The sequence below is a fragment of the Mustelus asterias genome, chromosome 3, assembly GCF_964213995.1.
Source record: "Mustelus asterias chromosome 3, sMusAst1.hap1.1, whole genome shotgun sequence".
Taxonomy (NCBI): Eukaryota; Metazoa; Chordata; class Chondrichthyes; order Carcharhiniformes; family Triakidae; genus Mustelus; species Mustelus asterias.
The window spans coordinates 3,959,910-3,981,631 of record NC_135803.1 but is presented as its reverse complement, the minus strand read 5'-3'; the positions used below and the strand labels follow the sequence as shown (position 1 = coordinate 3,981,631).

The 21,722-nt window shown below is 42.5% G+C and overlaps 1 protein-coding gene across 1 annotated transcript; it reads right to left on the bottom strand.

The window, feature by feature from the left end:
• Positions 1-7,267: 7,267 nt before the first annotated feature.
• On the bottom strand, positions 7,268-21,451 carry LOC144485266 (extracellular calcium-sensing receptor-like). Its single transcript, XM_078203479.1, has 6 exons — positions 21,429-21,451; positions 19,622-19,913; positions 12,005-12,841; positions 11,489-11,716; positions 10,653-10,776; positions 7,268-8,175 (listed from the first exon to the last, which is right to left on the bottom strand). Exons 1-6 carry the CDS (start codon positions 21,449-21,451, stop codon positions 7,268-7,270), a joined length of 2,412 nt encoding a protein of 803 aa, XP_078059605.1.
• Positions 21,452-21,722: the final 271 nt, after the last annotated feature.

Genomic DNA, 21,722 nt, shown 5'->3' with positions numbered 1-21,722 from the left:
ATTGGTGGAGATGAACATCTCGCCGAGGCTATCCCCATACCCCCACTTCTTGCCTTCAAACAGCCGCACAACAACAGACAATTGTCCACCGCAAACTACCCAGCCTTCAGGAGAACAGTGACCACGACACCACACAAACCTGCCACAGCAACCTCTGCAAGACGTGCCGGATCATCGACACGGATGCCATCATCTCACGTGAGAACACCATCCACCAGGTACACGGTACATACTCTTGCAACTCGGCCAACGTTGTCTACCTGATACGCTGCAGGAAAGGATGTCCGGTGGCATGGTACATTGGGGAGACCATGCAAACGCTACGACAACGGATGAATGAACACTGCTCGACAATCACCAGGCAAGAGTGTTCTCTTCCTGTTGGGGAACACTTCAGCGGTCATGGGCATTCGGCCTCTGATCTTTAGGTAAGCGTTCTCCAAGGCGGCCTTCACGACACACGACAACGCAGAGTCACTGAGCAGAGACTGATAGCCAAGTTCCGCACACATGAGGACGGCCTCAACCGGGATCTTGGGTTCATGTCACACTGTCTGTAACCCCCACAACTTGCCTGGGCTTGCAAAATCTCACTAACTGTCCTGTCTGGAGACAATACACATCTCTTAACCTGTGCTTAACGCTCTCTCCACTCACATTTAAGACTTGATTACCTATAAAGACTCGCATTCCAACCATTATTTTGTGAATTGAATTTGTGTCTTTATATGCCCTGCTTGTGAACAGAACTCCCGCTTACCCGACGAAGGAGCAGCACTCCGAAAGCTAGTGGCTCTTGCTACCAAATAAACCTGTTGGACTTTAACCTGGTGTTAGACCATAAGACCATAAGACATAGGAGCGGAAGTAAGGCCATTCGGCCCATCGAGTCCACTCCACCATTCAATCATGGTTGATTTCAACTCCATTTACCCGCTCTCTCCCCATAGCCCTTAATTCCTCGAGAAATCAAGAATTTATCAATTTCTGTCTTGAAGACGCTCAACGTAAATGGAAATGCCGGGAGTGGGATGAGTGTTGTGAGACTTCTTACTGTGTTTACCCCAGTCCAATGCCGGCATCTCCACATTCTGTCATCAAGCCAATTTTGCAGTCAATTAGCTATCTCACCCTGTATCCCATGACATTTAACCATATGCAGCAAACTACCATGCCGTCCCCTGTCAAAGGCCTTGCTAACGCCCATGTTGAAAACGTCGATTGCACTGCCCTCATCTGCCTTCTTAAGTAATTAAGACTTTTTTAAGATATTTTAAAAAAGAATGGTTAACTAATTGTGCGCTGTACCTCTGGAAAGTGAGTCTGTGGAATTAATAATATATCATAGAATCAGAAACCATATGGCATGGAGACAAACCCTTCGGACCAAACTGGTCAATGTCGACCAAAAAGCCCAGCGAAGCTAACCCCATTTGAGTGCATTTGGCCCATATCCCTCTAAACCTTTCCTCTCCCTGTATCTGTCCAAATGCCTTCTCAATGTTGTCGATCTCACTGCATCAACCACTTTCTCCGGTAGGTCATTCCATATAGGTACCACTCTCTGAGTAAAAAGTTGCTTCTCGCATTCCCATTAATTCTTTCCCCTCTGAACTTATACCTATGCCCTCTAGTTCTCGATTCCCCAATCCTGCAAAAAAGATTGAGTGCATTCACCCTATCCATGCCTCTCATGATCTTATACATCTCGATGAGATCACTCCTCAGTCTCGTAATGTCCAAAGAAAGAAGTCCTAACCTGCCCAATCTCTCCCTATAACTTAATCCCTTGAGTCCTGGCAACATTCTTGTAAATCTCTTCTGCACTCTCTCCAGTTTAATAACATTTTTCCTTTGGAAGGCGACCAAAACGGAACACAATGCTACAGGTGCGACCTCACCAACGTCCCGTACAACTGCAACATAACGTCGCAACATCTATAGTGAGAACCCTGATTGATGAAGGCCAGCATGCCAAAATCCTTCTTCACTGCCCTATCTAGCTGTGACTCCACCTTTAGAGAACCGTGCATCTGAACTCTAAGGTTCCTCTGTTCCACGATACTTCCGAAGGTCCAACCATTCACCATAAAGTCATACCTTGATTTAACTTTCCAAAATGCAACATCTCACACTTTCAATTACTGAACTCCATTTGCCATTTCTCGGCCCACTTCCCCACCTGATCGGTGGCAACCTGATCCTGCTGCAGATAATCTTCCTCACTGTCTGCATTAAAACCTATTTTAGTGTCATCTGCAAATTTACTGCTCCTGCCTTATACATTCTTATCCAAATCGTTGATACAGATAACAAACAGCAATGAGCCCAGCACTGACCCCAGAGGCACACCACTAGTCACAGGCCTCCAGTCCATCAAGAATGCTTCCACCATAACCCTCGGCTTCCTACTATAAAGCCAATTGCATATTCAATTTGCCAGATCTCCCTGTATTCCATATGATCTACCCTTCCAGAGCAACGTATCCTGTGGAACTTTACCACAGGCTTTATGGAAGTCCATACAGACTACGTCTACTGCCCTTCCCTCATCTACCTTCCTGGTCACTTCATCAAAGAACTCCAACAAATTTGGAAGGTGGACTGATTACTCCTAATCAAGCCCTGTCTTTTCAAATAACTGCATATATTATCCCTCAGAATCCTCTCTTGTAACTTACCCACCAGAGATGCTAGGGTTACCGGCCTATAATTCCCAGGTTTTTCTTTGCAGCCCTTCTTAAATCAGGGCACAACATTTGCTACCCTCCAGTCCTACATGTGGCTAACGATGATGCAATTATCTCAACCAGGGTTGCCTCAATTTCTTTTCTAGCCTCATGCAGTGTGCTTTGATACACCTGATCAGGGCCAGGAGATTCATCCACCTTCATACATTTTAATACGTTCATCTACTGTAATGTTAACTGCCCCCAATATATCACCACTAACTTTCCCAGGTTCCCAAGTCTTCATGTCTTTCTCCATGGTAAACATAGAGGAGAAATATTCATTGAGAACCTCGCCGAACTCTTGTGTTTTCACACGTGTGTCCACGTGTCATCTCCAAACTCCGTGGCCTGGGCCTTGGCACCTCCCTCTGCGACTGGGTCCCGAACTTCCTAAGTCACAGACCACAATCAGTAAGGATAGGCAACAACACCTGCTCCACGATCATCCTCAACACTGATGCCCCACAAGGCTGCGTTCTCAGGCCTCTACTATACTCCTTGTATACCTATGACTGTGTGGCCAAATTCCCCTCCAAATCGATTTTCAAGTTTGCTGACGAAAGCACCGTAGTGGGTCGGACCTCAAACATTAACGAGACAGAATACAGGAATGAGATAGAGAATCTGGTGAACTGGTGTGGCAACATTAATTTCTCCCTCAATGTCAACAAAACGAAGGAGGTTGTCATCAACTTCGGGAAGCGTAAAGGAGAACGTGCCCCTGTCTACATCAATGGGGACTAAGTAGAAAGAGTCGAGAGTTTCAGGTTTTTAGGTGTCCAGATCACCGAAAACCTGTCATGGTCCCCCCATGCCGACACTATGGTTAAGAAAGACCACCAACGCCTCTACTTTCTCAGAAGACGAAAGAAATTTGACATTTCAGCTACGACTCTCACCAACTTTTAAAGATGCACCATAGAAAGCATTCTTTCTGTCTGTATCACAGCTTGGTATGGCTCCTGCTCTGCCCAAGACTGCAAGAAACTACAAAAGGTCCTCAATGTAGCCCAATCCATCACGCAAACCAGCCTCCCATCCATTGACTCTTTCTACACTTCCCGATGCCTCAGCAAAGCAGCCAGCATAATTTAGGATCCCATTCACCGCGGACATTCTCTCTTCCATCTTTTTCCTTCGGGAAAAGATACAAAAGTCTGAGGTCAGGTACCAAACCGACTCACGAACAGCTTCTTCCCTGATCCTGTCAGACTTTTGAATGGACTTACCTTGCATTAAGTTGATTTTTCTCTATGACTGTAACGCTACATTCTGCACTCTCTCGTTTCCTTCTCTATGAACGGTATGTTTTGTCTGTATAGCGCGCAAGAAACAATACTTTCCACTGTATGTTCATACATGTGACAACAGTAAATCAAATAAATGTAAAATCAAACTTTGATCCTGGAGGGGTCCTATTCTCTCTCTCGTTGTCCTTTTTCCTTTAAGATACTTATAGAATCCCTGAATCACCTTAACCCTCTCAGCCAGAGCTACCTCATGCCCCTTCTTGCCCTTCCAATTTCCTTCTTGAGTATGCTCCTGTATCCCCTTTACACCTCCAGGAAATCCCTTGATTTCAGCTGCTTGTACCTGAGCCATACCTCCTCACTTTTCCTTGGCCAAAACCTCAATATGTTTTGTCTTTCAGGGTTCCCTACTCCTGCCAGCCTTGCCTGTAACCCTAACAGTAACAAAAGATTGTGGGTGAACAATCCAACGCTTGCTGAATTTTGCTTTAAACGATAAGAAGAACTGACATCGATGGATCAAAAAGTGACGTCGCTATGAACGCTTGGCCACTACAAGCCAGCTATTCCTGTGACAACTTTTCTAAAACCTCTGGCTTAAAAGTCAAAGGGTCAGAAGGCTGGTGAGGCCCCGTTTTCACGATGTGTATTCGTACTGAAAATCAAGATCAAACGAGCTTTTGCCCTTCTGCTCCAAGGGAGGTTTATGTTCTCCCTGATCTCGCCTTAGAACACCTGCATCACGCTGTGACAGGTGTACTGCCCCAGTCAAACTCCCTATTGCCACTATCTGCGGAGCATGTCACACCCGGCGACATCAACAGAAGGCAATCGAATTCAACGTCCACTTTGCATTGGCTTCACTGTAGACAATGAAGCTGCATCCCAGCAATAGTTCTCAATCAGGATATGGGATGGACTCAGGGAAATTACAATCACTAGTGCAGTGGTACTGAGCAAATGTTTGCAGCTTCGGGCTGACAAATGCTGAGATCCTGTTGGACTTCAGCCTTGTATCTTATATAAGTGGCTAGTGAGATGGATGATGCGTTGGTTTTAATGTTTCAAAATTCCCTAAATTCTGCAAAAAATCCCATTAGATTGAAAAATAGCGAATGTAACCCCTTTTTGAAAAATGGGGAAACATGTTCAAAAAAATTACTGGAATTCTTTGAAGAAGTAACAGATGCTGTGGATAACGGGGGAAATCGGTGCATGTACTATATTTAGACTTCCAAAAGGCATTTGAATAATGCGCCACATCGAAGTTTATTGCGGAAAATAAAAGCTCACTGTGCAGGGATGACATATATTTCACCATTAATGGCTTCCCTCTGTCCACCCTCAGATCTGCCTTTTCCAACACTCCCTAAAATATTTTATCGTTTAGTCTGTACTGCCTCTCCGTTTTTTCCTTCTTTGCCCTGTGTACTTACGTTTCTGGAAAATAAAACAACTTCAATGACCTAATAGTTTTGAATTCCCTTAAATCGAATTGGTGTTTCAGACACATCAGACTGTCCTCTCCATTTAACTCGGGAAAATAATGGCAGACCTGCTACTGCGTCTTCTAAATCCGAAACATCCACCATTTAACTTTCAGTTAGCAAACGAGTAAAATGTGCCACTGATAAAATCAGAGAATGAGAGTACTGAAGGAGTCTACTTGATCAATTATACTTGTGATGGATCTTGTAAAGAGTTTGGAAATGAGCTACAGTTCTCTGTACTTCCCACATAGCTCTGTATTTCACTCATTCAATTATTTATCGAATAACCTCCTGAAAGTTATTAAGTCTGCTTCAATCGTTTTCCAGGAATTTTATTCCAGATCAGTCGCTTTTCCTGCTGTTCCTCATCATTGTTTTGTCAACTACATTGCGTTTGTTTCTTCAGTTTATAAACTCTTCTGCTACTGGAAATAGTCTAACCTGTGAAGATTGATGCTCTCAATATGTCTATTAAATTTCCACATGGCCTTCTTTAAAGTGTACTCCATAGCCTTTCTACTTGACTAAAGTATTTCACAACTGGCAGCATTTTGGTCAATCTCTTCAGCACCTTTTCGAAAGCATTGACATCTTTCCCGAAGTGTACTGTGCAGACGTTGTCATGTCACACCAACTGGGGTCGGAACATACATTCTTTTGCGAAGCATTAGTAGAATGCTCTTGCCTTTGGGCCAATATCTCGATTTGTAAGAGCAAACATCCCATGCTTTTGTTTCACCGCCTTCTCGACTGACGCCGCAACTTTCAAAGATCTATGGACAGGCATCGCCTGATCCCTATCCCCACTGGAAATGTGCAGCGTAAGTACTGCTATAAAATCGCAATTAACTATATGTAGTTTCAAAATGATGTGAACAAATAAGTACATTAACCTACAACTAAAATGACAAAAAATGTCAAAAGGATAAAAATATCACTAATATTCAGTAATAAAAATACTGTGAATAGTGATTTGAAAAACCTACAAAGAAATGATTCGCAATATTTTCCTTTTGATCAGAAGATGATAACAACGTGTATAAATATTTTCTATTTGTATTTACCAAAGAGAAAATAATGGGAGATAACGTGAAGGCAGAGGTAGCTGAGGTCAATTATATTTTCTGCAATGTAAAGGGATTGTAGGATACGATTCTAGCAACGGCGATTAAATCTGTCGCGGGTTTAGTGCAAATAATTGTCTAAAAATCGGAAAGAATAATGAAGAGTTCCGAAGACGAACTATGTTAAACTTGAACTGCTAACTATATTTCTCCCTCCATAGATGTCATTTTCTGTGATTTATGTTTTTATTAATAAAGAAGCCAGGCATTTACTTCAAGAGAAATATATATGGAGATTTTTATTAAATGGCTGTCGATTTACCGATATCAGTTTGAGAATATGAAATAAAGTTACAATCTATCTTCTAAACAGCATAGCACAGAGCCAGTGAGCAATATTCACTTTTATCACCAGTGACCGGAGCACAATCAAACTTTCATGGACAAATCCAATGTAAAGAGATCAATTCAATTTAATATGAGAACGTCTCAGGATACTATTGCCAAGAGGTGGAGTGAATTGTATCCCAAGTTGGTTCACGAGCGAAGAATTTGATTGAAGTTGATTCGATTCCAGAAATCTGGTTGACTTCTACGGCTGTAACTGGGGTAGAGTGTATTTTAAAGAAATATTACAACAATAATTGTACTAAGTAAATGCAATCTGCAGCAGCAATTTAATTAACATCAATTTTCCTAGGCCATTAATTGTGTTCTGTCATTTAAATCACTCAGTTTGCATCTGCTTTGCACATCAACTGTTTTTTGGTATTCTCTTCTGGTCTTAACAAGATAATATAACATTTTGGAGCAAAGATGCAGCTCAGCAACCCAAAGCTCGACGCCAAGATTGCAAATATTTCCACAGCGACCGTATATTTTCCGGGAGTGCTCACATAGGCGGGGATGAAAGTTATCCAAACTGCAAAAAAGATGAGCATGCTGAACGTTATAAGTTTAGCTTCATTGAACTTGTCCGGTAAGGCCCGGGCCAAGAAGGCTAAAAGTAAACATATACCCGCTAAGAGCCCGATGTAACCTAACACACAGCTGAAAGCAACTGTGGAACCCACATCACATTCGAGGATAATTTTTGAGCTTTGATACTCTGTGTTTTTAACTGGGACTGGGGGGGATGTCACCAACCAGATCACACATATTATAATTTGAATCAATGTGCAAAGAAAGATAATTGATCGTTGTTGTTTGGGTCCAAACCATTTCATCACATTACTGGATGGTAGAGTTGCTTTGAATGCCATCAGGACCACCAGAGTTTTACTAAGAATACAGGAAATACACAGAACAAAGCTAACACCAAACACAGTGTGACGCACCATACATGACCATGGTGATGGCTGTCCAATGAATGCAATGGAGCAGAGAAAGCAGAGTACTAATGAGATTAACAGAAGGAAACTCAATTCAGAATTGTTGGCCCTTACAATAGGAGTGTTTATGAAATATAAGAAAACTGCTGCAACAGCCGCTGTGACACAAGCTCCAAACAGTGAAACTGCCGCCAGTACTTTTCCCATACTGTCTTGAAAGGAGAGGAATTCAACATATTTTGCAATGCATCGATCTTTTCGTTCATTGGACCACTGTTCTAACGGGCAGATTAGGCACTCTATCGAATCTGCAGAAGAGATGAGAAGATTGGTAGCTGTACGTTTTAGTGTGACATCAGAAATTCTAGATGTTTGTCTTTGCAAGTTAATTAACACATGCACAGACAACTTAGTTGCATTGATTTATATTGAAAGACGGTATTGCCTCTTAATTTTAGATGTTGCTTGAATCATGTTAAGCGTTTTGATGGATATACTCTATCTACTCAAGATACCATCTACTTCCTACTTGAAGAGCTTCTACCTGTGACCAGTCGGAAATTAGCCTTTTCCTAACTGGATCCTGGGTCTCCTTATTTTGCCCTCAGAATTTGGCTCGCCGTAACATGCCAGATTTTGATCTCAACTTTTGCATTCTGCCACTCGATCAGATTTTAAATACCAACTTTCTAAAATAAAATTACATTGTGGCTTGTTGTTGCGTGTGGACAAATTTGAAGAATCTGATGTTTAATTAGTCTTTCAGAGCTAGAGACATTGTTCAATAGTCATTATAACTTAGTGTGACCTTAAACAAAGTAATATCTCAATCAGCAAGGTGACAAATTTCAAGGGGTTTTTAACACGAGGCTGAGGCTACAAGACCAGGCAAACATCAAATCAACCGATTTTTTAATAAAATTACATCTTTGAGGACTTGAGCAGCGCATCTTGTGACGTAACAGTAAATCACTGGAAGCGCCTTGTGAGTATCTGCCTGTAACTGAACATCTTATGTCGCATTTAATTGCCAATTTGTTTTCGCAGAGTTTGACCTCCAACGTTGACAGTTTTTTTTTCTGTCATTACATCTGCGAAATTCAGGCCAATTTATGCTCATTGATTCCAAACGACAAAAAGATGAATATTTAGCCTTCCTTTTCTTCCAACCTCTTCTGTAACTATTTCTGTATCGTATTTGAATGCGTGTATTGCACAAGTTTCCTTCCTCAGTGAAACAGTTCACAACTGTCAGCATGATGCTTTCTCTGCATTTGTTCTACCAAAATAAACATGGTTTGCCACTTATTGACAATCTTTTGTTATCACCTCCTGGTGTTAAAAATTTTCATAGTGTTTCAGAATATAAGTAAGGGCTATAAACTACATAAAATTGTGGTTCTAAGGCTGTGCCAGTAAGGATGGATATCGAAAACACACACATCGTCATATTGGCCCTACGGGAATAGGGCCTGGGTGAGATTGTGGTTGGTACAGACTCGATGGGCCGAATGGCCTCCTTCTGTACTGTAGGGGTTCTATGATTAAATGCACTGATGCTTCACAGCTCCAGGGTCCCGGGTTCGATTCCCGGCTCAGGTCACTGTCTGTATGGAGTTTGCACATTCTCCTCGTGTCTGCGTGGGTTTCCTCCGGGTGCTCTGGTTTCCTCCCACAGTCCAAAGATGTGCGGGCTAGGTTGATTGGCCAGGTTAAAAATTGCCCCTTAGAGTCCTAAGATGTGTAGGTTAGAGGGATTAGCGGGTAAATATGTGGGGGTAGGGCCTGGGTGGGATTGTGGTCGGTGCAGACTCGATGGACCGAATGGCCTCCTTCTGCACTGTAGGGTTTCTATGATTTCTTCTATGATTTCTCTAAGAAGAGCAATTTTTACTGCACATTGCCCAGTATTGCGCACTTTTGTAAAATTCAACCTAAACATGCACTGATTTACTTTGGACCGGTGCCTCTTCATATGGAACTTTGTCGCATTTTTTTTGGAAATCTGGGTGGAGGCATAAGAAGATTTTCCTCATTATTGTCGCGTTACCACTTTCTCAAAGAGGTCGCTAAAACTGGTGAAACTAAACTTTCCCAAAAGCCGCGCTGAGAGCAATTTATGATATTTTTTGTATACAGCTCACCATGGAATTTGATCTTGATAAACGCTTCAAATGCTTGCACGGATGTGAGGCAAGGTTAATGGAGTTGAAATTGGCACTCAGTGGTCGCATGCAGTGAGTTCTGTATAAAACTAACTGTTGCTTTCCTCTGATCCCTTTCACCTGATGACCAATCTCACCCAATGGTTCAATGATGGCCTCGACATGCTGTGTCAGCTTTAGGAGAATTTGTCTCTGCATTTAAAAATGTACTGTGGGTATTCTGATACCCAGCAACGCTTTGATGTTTGCCACTATCACGCCAAGTTTCTCGCCAGTCTTTCTCCAAATTACTTTTTTTAAAAGAATAAAACATCTCTGGAGGTTCGTAGGTTTTCAAACATTTAAGAATTTCCTTCTACTAATTACATCAATTTGACCTGGCTAACTTACTCAGCCTTGTGAATATTGGAGAAAATAACTATTCAGAAAATCAGCATCCAGTCCGTTTATATTGTTATATTGTTCTCATACCTTCTCTGAATTTGCCCCAACTTGACAGTGTTTTGCTGTCAAGCAATGATTCCGGGAATACACATGATTACTCCACTTTTTAAATAGGCCTCAATTATAGCTTGATAAGAATTGCAAGAATTAACAAGCGCCAGTATTGCATAGCATACCTGTTTGATTACTAATCGCTCCTTCAGCACAGGGAACACAATCAAAGCAGCAAATAGCTTGGCCTTTTTGAGCCGCTTTTCTTGTCCCTGCAAGGCAGCTTTTGCTGCACACTGAGATTGGTATCTGCGGAAAGAACACACTACCAGTAAACGGCAACAACAACAAAAAATCGGTTCCCGTTAACAATACAATTGGTTCACAAATGTCTTCCATGCAAGGAGATGGGCGGTACGTTGCCACAGTGGTTAGCGCTGCTGCCTCACAGCACCAGGGACCTGGGTTCGATTCCCGGCTTGGGTCACTGTCTGTGCAGGGTCTACACGTTTCCCCGTATCTGCGTGTTTCCTCCAGGTGCTTCGGTTTCCTCCCACAGTGCGAAAGTTGTGCTAGTTAGGTGCATTGGCCATGCTAAATTCTCCCTCAGTATACCCGAACAGGCGCCGGAGTATGGCGACTCGGGCACCTTCAGAGAAACTTCATTGCAGTGTTAATGTAAGCGTACTTGTGACACTAATAAATGAACTTTAAACTTCCCCCGCCGGACGTATAGATGCGTCTGGTCGTATATCAGGGTGGATTACAATTAAGTATCTTCTGAAGTAACCCAGCAAGTCATTAAAATGTACTAAACCGCTCCTAACGTTTGACAAAGAAGGCCCACTACCATCAATCACCTAAAGGCAACAGTGAATGAGTAATCAATCCCAGCCTGTCAGCATGCCCAGGTTGGAGACTAGTTTCTCTGTTTTTGCTAAATAAAGTCTATTTATTCAAACTAGTTTAGTATCTGAGGTTAAACACAAACTGTGAAATACATAGATACAAAAATCCTTACTATGTTATTTCCTTGATGCCAAATGATTCGATTTTTATCCACGTGGAGCTCCTTTCCAGGCGGCAATGCTGCATTGTAATAACCAACTTCAACAAACTCAACTGTCCCATCAGCACGCTGCTGCCAGTTTAGCAGATCATACGAAGCGACTGGATCGCCATTCTCATTAAAGCTAACTTCTTCGCCAAAATTATTGATAAATGCCACCTCCTTTATATAGTGCAAAAGCTTTAAGAGATGATGGAATTCCGTTAGTAAAACGTACAGTTACCTCGCAAATAAACAGGAGTAGGCTATTCAGCCCATGGAGGTTGTTCTACCAGTTGAATCATGGTTGACCTATAAAAATCTCAAGATTAGTAGTAGCTTTATTTATGTAACAGAAATCTTCAGAAAAAAGAAATTCTGAGGGCACGTTTTATTTTCAACTCCACAACGCAGTTTCGCCATTGCCCCATCTTTCATCTATTTCAGACACAGAATGTATTTAATTGTTTAATTAAATTATTATCCTACCTGCCAAGGCACGATATTTGACTTTTCACCACAGGTTTTGTTGACAAACGGACCTTTTCCATTTTCGCACAATTGCAGATTATGCAGAGCATGAGCCACCGCGTATACAGCTTTGTGAACATTATAGGAACCCCGTAACTCCGACACATCGGCGTATGTAGTCTCAGTTGCCTCTAAATTCTCAGAACCTGTGCAAGGCTTGAAAGAAGATGGTGATATATTTTCGGCCAGTGTTTGATTTGAGATTGTTACACTGCAGCCAAAAACTTCCCGCCACAGTTCTTCGACAAACGGGTTGTGGGGTTCTTTGGAAGGATGAAGTTTCACCAGAAATTCTTTCAGTCCTGGAATTTCCACTCTTCTGATGCCAAATCCAATTGTTCCCGACAATATTTTCAGAGTTTCTGCTGTCCATAGTTGGACTGATGTGACCCAGGCTTCACTCGCTATCAGCTGGATATCAGTAACATTATGCAGGAGGAGTTCTTTCACCAAAGCAGCGGTGAACCTCTCTGCACAGAACATTACGATCACCTTAGCAGATGATTTTTTAATTGTCTCCACGACTTGCGGCAATCTCTCTGCAGTACCAACAGGTGAGATGAACTCAATAAAAGCCACACAGGTCTCAAACTTGGCAATCTCTTTAATAAATGCCATCATTCCAAATCGTCCATAATCATTGTCTTGTGCGACGACTCCAACCCAAGTCCACCTAAAATGCTGTACAAGGCTGACTAATGCTTTGATTTGAACAGCATCGCTGGGAATGGTTCTGAAAAATGTTGGAAACTCGCGCTTGTCACTGAGACAGATGCAGGAAGAAAAGTAACTGATCTGTAAAACGAATCGCCCAAGAATATGCAATTTAGAAGATTCAAAAGTGCCTGAGTTATAAATATCCAGTATCTTAATTCCGTAAATTTACTTTTTATTTAATTCATAGGCGATATATTCTTCTGGAGCTTAAAGCGGCCATAGCAGTCTCAGCCCTGTTGATTCCTATTTCTAATTAGGTATGTGTTGATTGCTTCGTGGTAAAAGTTTAGATTAGGAGAGGCCTATTCCTCTCCCACACTGTTACTATAATTGATCTCTAAGTTTAATATATGTGCAAAATTTGAATACGTGTAATTTGATAATTGTTGCTCATTCGTTCATGGGATCTGGGCGCCGTTGGCTGGGTCAGCATTTATTGCCCATCCCTGAAGGTATTTATGAGTCAATCACATTGTTGTGGACCGGGAGTCACATATAGGCCAGACTAGGTAAGGATGACAGATTTCCTTGATTGGCGATTTGGGGTAATGTATTGAATTAGAGAGATAACTGGTTGGCAGATATGAAACAAATAGTAGGAATAAACGAGTCATTTTCCGAATGGCAGGCACTGGCTAATGGGATACTGCAGATATCGGTGGTAGGACCCCAGATATTCATACTACATTGCTGATATTAACCAGGAAGCTAAATGTAATTTCTGCAATTTACAGATGACACGAAGCTGGGTGGGAGGATGAGCTGTGAGAAGGATGCAGCGATGCTTCAGTGTGATTTGGACAAGCTGGGTGAGCGGGCTAATGCATGGCAGATGAAGTATATTATCGGTAAATGTAAAGTCACCCATTTTGATAGCAAGAAGATGAAGACGGATTATCATCTGATTGACTATGAATTAAAGGAGGGGAACGTGCAATCGTCGCTAAAGGCGCAGCAGGCAGTAAAGCAGGCAAATTTGGGTGTGCTGGCCTTCACAGAAAGAGGAATCGATTGCAGGAGCAGGGATGCCTTGCTGCAATCATATAGGGCCTTGGTGAGGCTACATATGGAATATTGTGTGCAGTTTTGGGCTCCTTACATAAGGAAGGATGTTCTTGCCCTAGGAGGGGTGCAGAGGAGATTTATCAGGCTGATTCCTGCGATGGAGGAGAAATTGAGTTGGTTAAGATTATATTCGCGGGAGTTTAGAAGAATGGGGGAGTGGGGGGTGGGGGTTTGATATTATACGGTAGTTATATTATAGACAGGGTAGTTGCAGGAAGGATGTTCCCGGTGGTGGGGCTGCCCAGAACCAGAGATCATGGACTAAGGAAACGAGGTAAGCAATTTAGGACTGAAACCAGGAGAAATTTCTTCACCCAGAGAGTGGTCAACCTCTGAAATTCTCTATGTTTCTCTGGGACATTGGTGAGCCAGATCGGTTTTTACGGCAATGGCTTCATGGTCATCATTAGACATTTAATACCATATTTTTTACTGTATTCAAATTTCACCATCTGCCATAGTGGAATTTGAACCCGAGTTCCTAATGCATTACTCTGGGTCTCTGGATTATTAGTCCAGTGACAAAACACGAGGCCATGCCCCCCCTCACCAATCCACCACCCCCCCACCACCCGCCACCCCCACCACCCTCCCCCCCACCCACCATTACCGCAACAAAAACATTAATTATGAAAGAACATTACATGTAACGGAAAAGACGAGTAATATGGGTTCTAATTTCTCCACGTTCATAAATCATGACTCAATATCACCGTACATTATTTGCTCCACACAGTTAAATTGACCATTTTATTTGTATGTTATGTGGGTCGACTGAAATCATTTCAAATAAAATATAAACGCACCGATGGCACATGGATACTTAGGAGTGTTCACTGGTCTTTCTTATTATTATAAACACAGACATCTTCCACGCACTATCAGAATGAATCATTATTCCCGTAAGTATTATGGATGTACCTCCCAAATTTATAATGGAAATCAGCTAAGCTTTTGAAATTTAACGTCAAACATGCAGCCAGCTTCTAACGTTGCCATCATCCAATTCGACAGCTATTATAACATAGCATGACGTTTTTCGACCAGATCGCCAATTTTCTTACTGTCCCAAGTGAGATCACCAAATTCCATCAGCAGCTGATTTGGGACCCGTAAGTTTTGGGGTCAGGTAGATGAAATTTGAAGTCCCACTTAGAAATTAAGAGAATAAAGCTACAGATTTCCAACGTTTTGAACAACCAAAATGTTGTTTACTTTACAAGTCTCAACGAAGCGATCAAGCAATAATATGTATTTTATAATCTAACATATTGAAGCAATACAAGGTAAACATGAATTAATAAGCACACTGGGGTGGAACACTGCACATTAACTGGCAGTCACAACCGAACCAGGTCACCTGAATTTCTCAGCAACATCATCCTACCCCCACACTCATCACCCCAAAATGCCACTGTGAGTTACAAAATTCGTTAAAGACCTGAGGTTCTTCAGTTCCTTTGTTTTGAAGATTTACTCATTGATTTCTCTTGAAGGCCACTCCACCTAGACTTGCCCATTTACTGTTTGCCTTCCAGTTGCTCGTTCTCCAGACCCCATACTACTGGGTGGATCACTATTTCATACGCAGCACGATTGCACCTTTCTAATTACATCTGAACAGAACGCCACTAATCACGGGCTTTGCTTTCCCCTATGTGTCAATTTCACTGAGCTGACAATGCCTGGGCCTCTCTGGACCCTACTTGCATCAATAAACTACTGTTCCTGTGCCTCGCTCAGTCCCAATCTCCCCACCATCACCAAGCAATTGCTACTCCTTGGCCTCACTGAGCCCTAACTGTAGGGTGCTAACCAATGCAATGCAGCTGCATGAAGCTGACAACCTTCTGCAGACCCCCCCCCCCACCCCCCCCCCCCCCCACCCCCATCTCCAGACTGAAAAATTATCTTTGTTAGTATTAATTCGTGGGATGTGGATGCTGGTGGCAAGGCAAATATTTTTAACCAACCATAATTGCCTTTCAAAGATGATGCTGAGCTGCCCTGTTGAACTGCTCCAATCAAATGTGCTGTAGACACACTGAGAGTGCTGCGTTGTTAGATATTAAGTGTTGGCCGGTTAGCTCAGGTGGTTAGAGCGTGGTGCTAATAACGCCTAGGTCGCGGGTTCACTCCCCTTACTGGCCAAATTCGTTTCAAAGACTATTTCCTCGGGTGGATGGAGCTATTACAGGGGGGCATAACTATAGGGTTCGTGGTGGGAGATACAGGAAGGATATCAGAGGTAGGTTCTTTACGCAGAGAGTAATTGGGGTGTGGAATGGACTGCCTGCAGTGATAGTGGAGTCAGACACTTTAGGAACATTTAAGCGGTTATTGGATAGGCACATGGAGCACACCAGGATGATAGGGAGTGGGATAGCTTGATCTTGGTTTCAGGTAAAGCTCGGCACAACATCGTGGGCCGAAGGGCCTGTTCTGTGCTGTACTGTTCTATATTCTATAAGATGGGGACACCTGCTGTTTTGAGATGTGGGTCTGTATTAAGAGATACCGTGCTTTAAATGTTGCAATCCCCAATAGTTTGAAGATTGTATCATAAAGTTCAGTGTAGAAAAGGGAGAGTCTTGAAAAGACAAATTATGGAGGGCGATATTTCGTTCCAAATGGATTTCATCTGCATATTGAAAGAAGTTGTGTAAGGTATAACTGTGTCACTCCAATGTTACAACATATTATAATGTATTACAAAAGGGGATAGTATCATAGAACTGGTGAATACTTAATGCTAAACCTTCATTTAATAAAGGAAATGGCATACTGAAAGTGGAAATGCGGGTGGAGAAGGTAGTTAAGAAGGCATTAGGCATGCATGCCCTCATCGGCCGGGGTACTGAGTTTAAAAATTGGCAAGTCATGTTGCAGATTTATAGAACCTTAGTTAGGCTGCACTTGGAGTATAGTGTTCAATTCTGGTCTCCACACTACCAGAAGGATGTGGAGGCTTTGGAGAGGTTACAGAAAAGATTTACCAGGATGTTGCCTGGTATGGAGGGCATTTGTTATGAGGAGAGGTTGGAGAAACTTTGTTTGTTCTCACTGCAGCGACGGAGGTTGAGGGGAGACCTGATAGAAGTCTACAAGATTATGAGAGGCATGGACAGAGTGGATAGTCAGATGCTTTTTCCCAGGCTGGAAGAGTCAATTACTTGTGGGCATAGGTTTAAGGTGCGAGAGGCAAGGTTTAAACGAGATGTACGAGGCAGATTTTTTGCACAGAGAGTGGTCGGTGCCTGGAACTTGTTGCCGGGGGAGGTAGTGGAAGCGGATACGGTAGTGACTTTTAAGGGGCGTCTTGACATGTACATGAACGGGATGGGAATAGAGGGTTCTGGTCCCCGGAAGGGTAAAGGGTTTTAGTTAAGTCGGGCAGCATGGTCGGCGCAGGCTTGGAGGGTCGAAGGGCCTATTTCTGTGCTGCAATTTTCTTTGTTCTTTGTTCTTTGTTCAGGAAACTACAGATAAGTCAGAAATCCATTGGTTTCAGGACAGATGATGGAATTCTTGCTCAACAATGAAATAAAAAACGCAGAAGCTGAAGTTGTCATAAAACTTAGCCAGAATGGCTTTTGAAAGAGTAGGTTATGCTTGATGAGCATTATTGAATCTTCAAGAGGTAACTGGCGTGGTGGAAAAGCATAAAGTAGCAGATTTAATATCTTTGGATTTTCAAAACTCAAGGTTGAAGTCCGAGCATGTAGGGTCGAGGATTAGAAGCAAATTGAATAGCTAGCTATCTACAGAACAGAGAATTTAGCGTAGGATTGAGGAGTAGTTGCCCAGGCTGACAAAATGGGGGACACGGTGTTCAACAGGGAACAGTGTTGGAACTGTTCTTTATCACTATTTGCATTCACGATTTTGACTCTGGAATCTGAACTTTAATTTGCGGACGACATGAAAATCGAGAATATATTAACAAATTTACAGAATGGGCGAATACTTCGTAAATAAATTTCGACATAGCTCATTGTGAGATAATGCATTTTAGTGAAAGAAAGAGGTCACATACTGCTTCAATGATAACAGCCGAGATAGGACAGGAACCTAAGCGTACAGGTATACAAATCAGCTAAAGTAGCAGGCTAATAATTGCGGGTAATGGCGACGGGCAGACGGACGGTTTTAACTTGGAAGCGAGATCAATACGAGGTAGAGGGCGGCGTGCGGGGAATGATAAATGTGGCGGGCGGGTGTAGGCTTTGTAAACATGTCGGTCAAACCCAAACCCCGGAAAAAACTTCCCGCGCCCACCCCCCACCCCCCTCCCCCTCCCCTCTTGTACCAAATGGAGCGGCAGCCTGTAGTGTTAGACCCGGGCTGCATGTGGGAGGCCAGCAGGGATTGTGATTGGAGAGTGAAGCCCTGACGTCACAATGGAATGGGTGAGAGTGTGACGTCACAATGGAATGGGCGTGAGTTCCATATGGGCTGAGACTGGGCTGGAGTCGGGCGATGGCACTGACATGTGGCCCGGTGGCACAGTGGTTAGCGCAGCTGCCTAACAGTGCCAGGGACCCGCGTTCAATTCCAGCCTCGGGTCGCTGTCTGTGCAGAGTTTCTACATTCTCCCCGTATCTGTGTGGGTTTCCTCTGGGTGTTCCGGTTTCCTTCCACAACCCAAAGATGTGCCGGTTAGATGGATTGGCCATGATAAATTGCCACTTGGTATCAGGGGGATTAACAGGTAAATATGTAGATAGGGCCTGGATGGGATTTTTGTCGGTGCAGGCTCGATGGGCTGAATGGCCTCCTTCTACACTGTATTTTATTATTCAATAAGGCCATAAAGGGGGAAACCAAGAGCTAGGACTCATTTCTAGATAATGGACGTGAAGAAATGAAAATTATGTTAAATTGGTACCGGATCTTAGATCAGAATTGGAATGCGGTGCACGTTTCTGATCTCCATTTAATAAAAAGACATCGAGAACACAGAAGTGTTTCGGGCGGGTTGGGGGGTTGGGGCGTTAGTGGTGACCAAGTTGCTGCGTTTAAGATTATGAATTGCGTTGAAAGAGAAGGTGTGAACAAAAGGTTTAGGTTAATGGGGTGACCAAGTCGAGAACAACATCTGTATGATAATTGTTAATACATCAGGTAGGGAGCTCAGGTTAAACTTATTTTCCCAAAGTGTGTCCAAAGAGTGGAAGGGCCACCACAAGAAATATTTCAAGCGGTGCCATACACGCAAATACGTGGAACATAGAGACGCACATCAGGGTGAAAGAAATGAAAGGGAACTCTGATGGGATGAGATGAGCAGAAATGGAAGGAGGGTCATATGGAGCATGAACATCAATTTACTTCCATGATGTGGATTCGATGTAGCTCGATATATTCTATAAACAGCCATTCTACGAACATATCCGCCAACTATATAACATTTCATACGGCAGTTATACAACTGGTCACTTTGCATACTGACATGGCAAATACTTTAGTAAATAATTGATTGCTTGGATTTTCCTGCGGAATCGCATTCGGGATGTGAAAAATAACTGAAGTCGGAGATGAAGCTACCAAATTCAGTTGAGTTATTCCGCCTCGTCTTCCTAAATATCGATTCCAGTGCAAATATCGGTGGGTAGGGAGTTAGGTGTGCTTCCAAATAGCTATCATACTTCAGTGTTGCTGCCCAAAATGGATTAAACACCCTCCAAACCCAAAAAAGGTTTTAGCAGTGAGATGCACGAATGCTGTTAGGATTTAATGTCTACATCCAACAGAGTAATTCTTTGCCCTTCACCAAACTAATTCTCATCTTACCATGCCAACGCTGAAAGGGGCCACCATCCTAGCCACTACGACAGATTGCGATGATCCTCCATCTCCAATGATGACGGGTACGGATGGAAACCCAACACATGGGTAATTGGAAAGGGCTTCATCCTGCTCGTTAAGTAATTTGAGGGCTCCTTTAATTCCCTCCGAGGGTGTGCCACAGCTGTCGAGGATCTTGTAACCTAGGGTTATGTTCGGAAGCAACTCCTCGTTTCTGTTTATTTCTTCTATGGAAAAGACCATGGTTTGGGCTAAGCGAAGCCCTCTTTGGCTGAAACTGTCACACATTAAAAAGATTACTTTCAAATTCAAGTATTACTGGTTATCAATATTTTAACTACTCTTGAAAAAGACCTGAGAATTTTCCAAATCTATGCTGCTTCATTGATGATTTTTTAGAGCTTATTTTCCTAAAGTCGCACAATTTTAATGTTTACATCACGCAGCCCATAACTGAAGCAGCCCAACTCAACCACACCAGTATGAAGGAAGGAAAGATTGCAAAATGATATTTGGTTCGTACAGTCTGTCCCACCCTGGCACACTGTAATTTAAATTCAACATCTACCCTCTCTTCCCTTCTCACCCAACCCCACCTCGCCCGCCAGCAGCTCCGATGTTTTTAAGTATAAAATAAATTAAACGAGACAAATCTCGGTCAGTCTGAGAAAATTTAAAAACTCAGCGTGAAATAACATTAAACCTGTTCAAGGATCCATGAAGCACCAAGGACTGAGTCAGACAATTTCCAGTGATTTGTTTACTTTATGTGAAGATCGTTTTGACATTCCCAATGACTCTTCCAGCTCTGTTTTGAATACGTTCAGCCTACTAAACCTTACAACTCAGTACACTTTTCCAGAGGTCAATCACTGTGAAAATGTATCTCCTGACGTAAAATATTTAATATTACTTATTAATATTTATTTATGTTATTTAGAGAAGTTCCGATCATGGACCTCTGAACTAACTATTCCATTTGGACTGGCTATTTGTTTTATAGGTCACTTCAAAATAAAATAAAAAGACAAGTCCAGCTGCCGAAGCCTGTCCTGGTCATTGAGTGTCCATTCCTATATTTATCCGATGTATTCCTTCATAACTTTCTGTTTCAAGGGTATGTCAAGAACAATTTTCTTTTCATGATACTGCTCTATGTTATCTACTCTAAAGAGGTCGTTGCCATAACCACCGCCTTACACCGGCATGATAGCTGTTAGCGAAGCACATCGTATTTAAACATTGCTGATTCGGTGGTTATAATATCACTTAAGCAAACATGCTCTAGTTGGACATAGATCAGAAAGTTGTTGTTATAAATTTCATTTGTAATTCATTTAAGAAAGATAAAGCTTCCAAGAAGGGTGAACCCTTTTTCTTGCTCGAAACTGCGGGGTGGAACTAAAATTGATGTGGTAAGTGTTAAGCAGGCGATGTAACCGACCCGTTTTATAACATCTCTGCCGAACATTCATTTGCCTTTTTATTTCTATTGGAATCCCATCTAAGAAGAAAGTCAGAGAGAGATATATAACTGGCTGCACACTATCTAACGAGGTAAATATAATTCGCCGAGCCGCGGGTATGATTTTCCATTTTATCCAGTATAAATCAAGCAGCTGATTTGATAGCGCCCGTTTACTGCACCCCGAGACTATTTCACATTCCAAACTTTTTTATATTTGAACCACTGCTGGGAGCATCTCTATAGTCGCTGCCTGAGAACTTACAGCGCACATCGAACGAGGAACATCTACCCCATTCAGCCTGGTACACTGGAAGATTTGTTTACGTGTTGAAGTAAGCAAACTCCATTTTTACCCACTTCAACAAGCTGATTGACATTTAATCGTAACCAGAACTGTGTTTCTATTGTAAACTGAAAATTAGTAACTGTCACTCACTGCAAGCATCGTACTGGCGAAGGTTTGCTTTGGAATGAGTTATAATCCGGAGCTGTTCTTAGATGTAAAGAGAATAATCCGCCCAAAACAACATCTCCATCTTCGAACGCTCCGGGATTGAACTTCTCCCGAATTTTACACAAATGTTCAACTGTAGAAAGCAAAGTTTCGATGGAATTAAG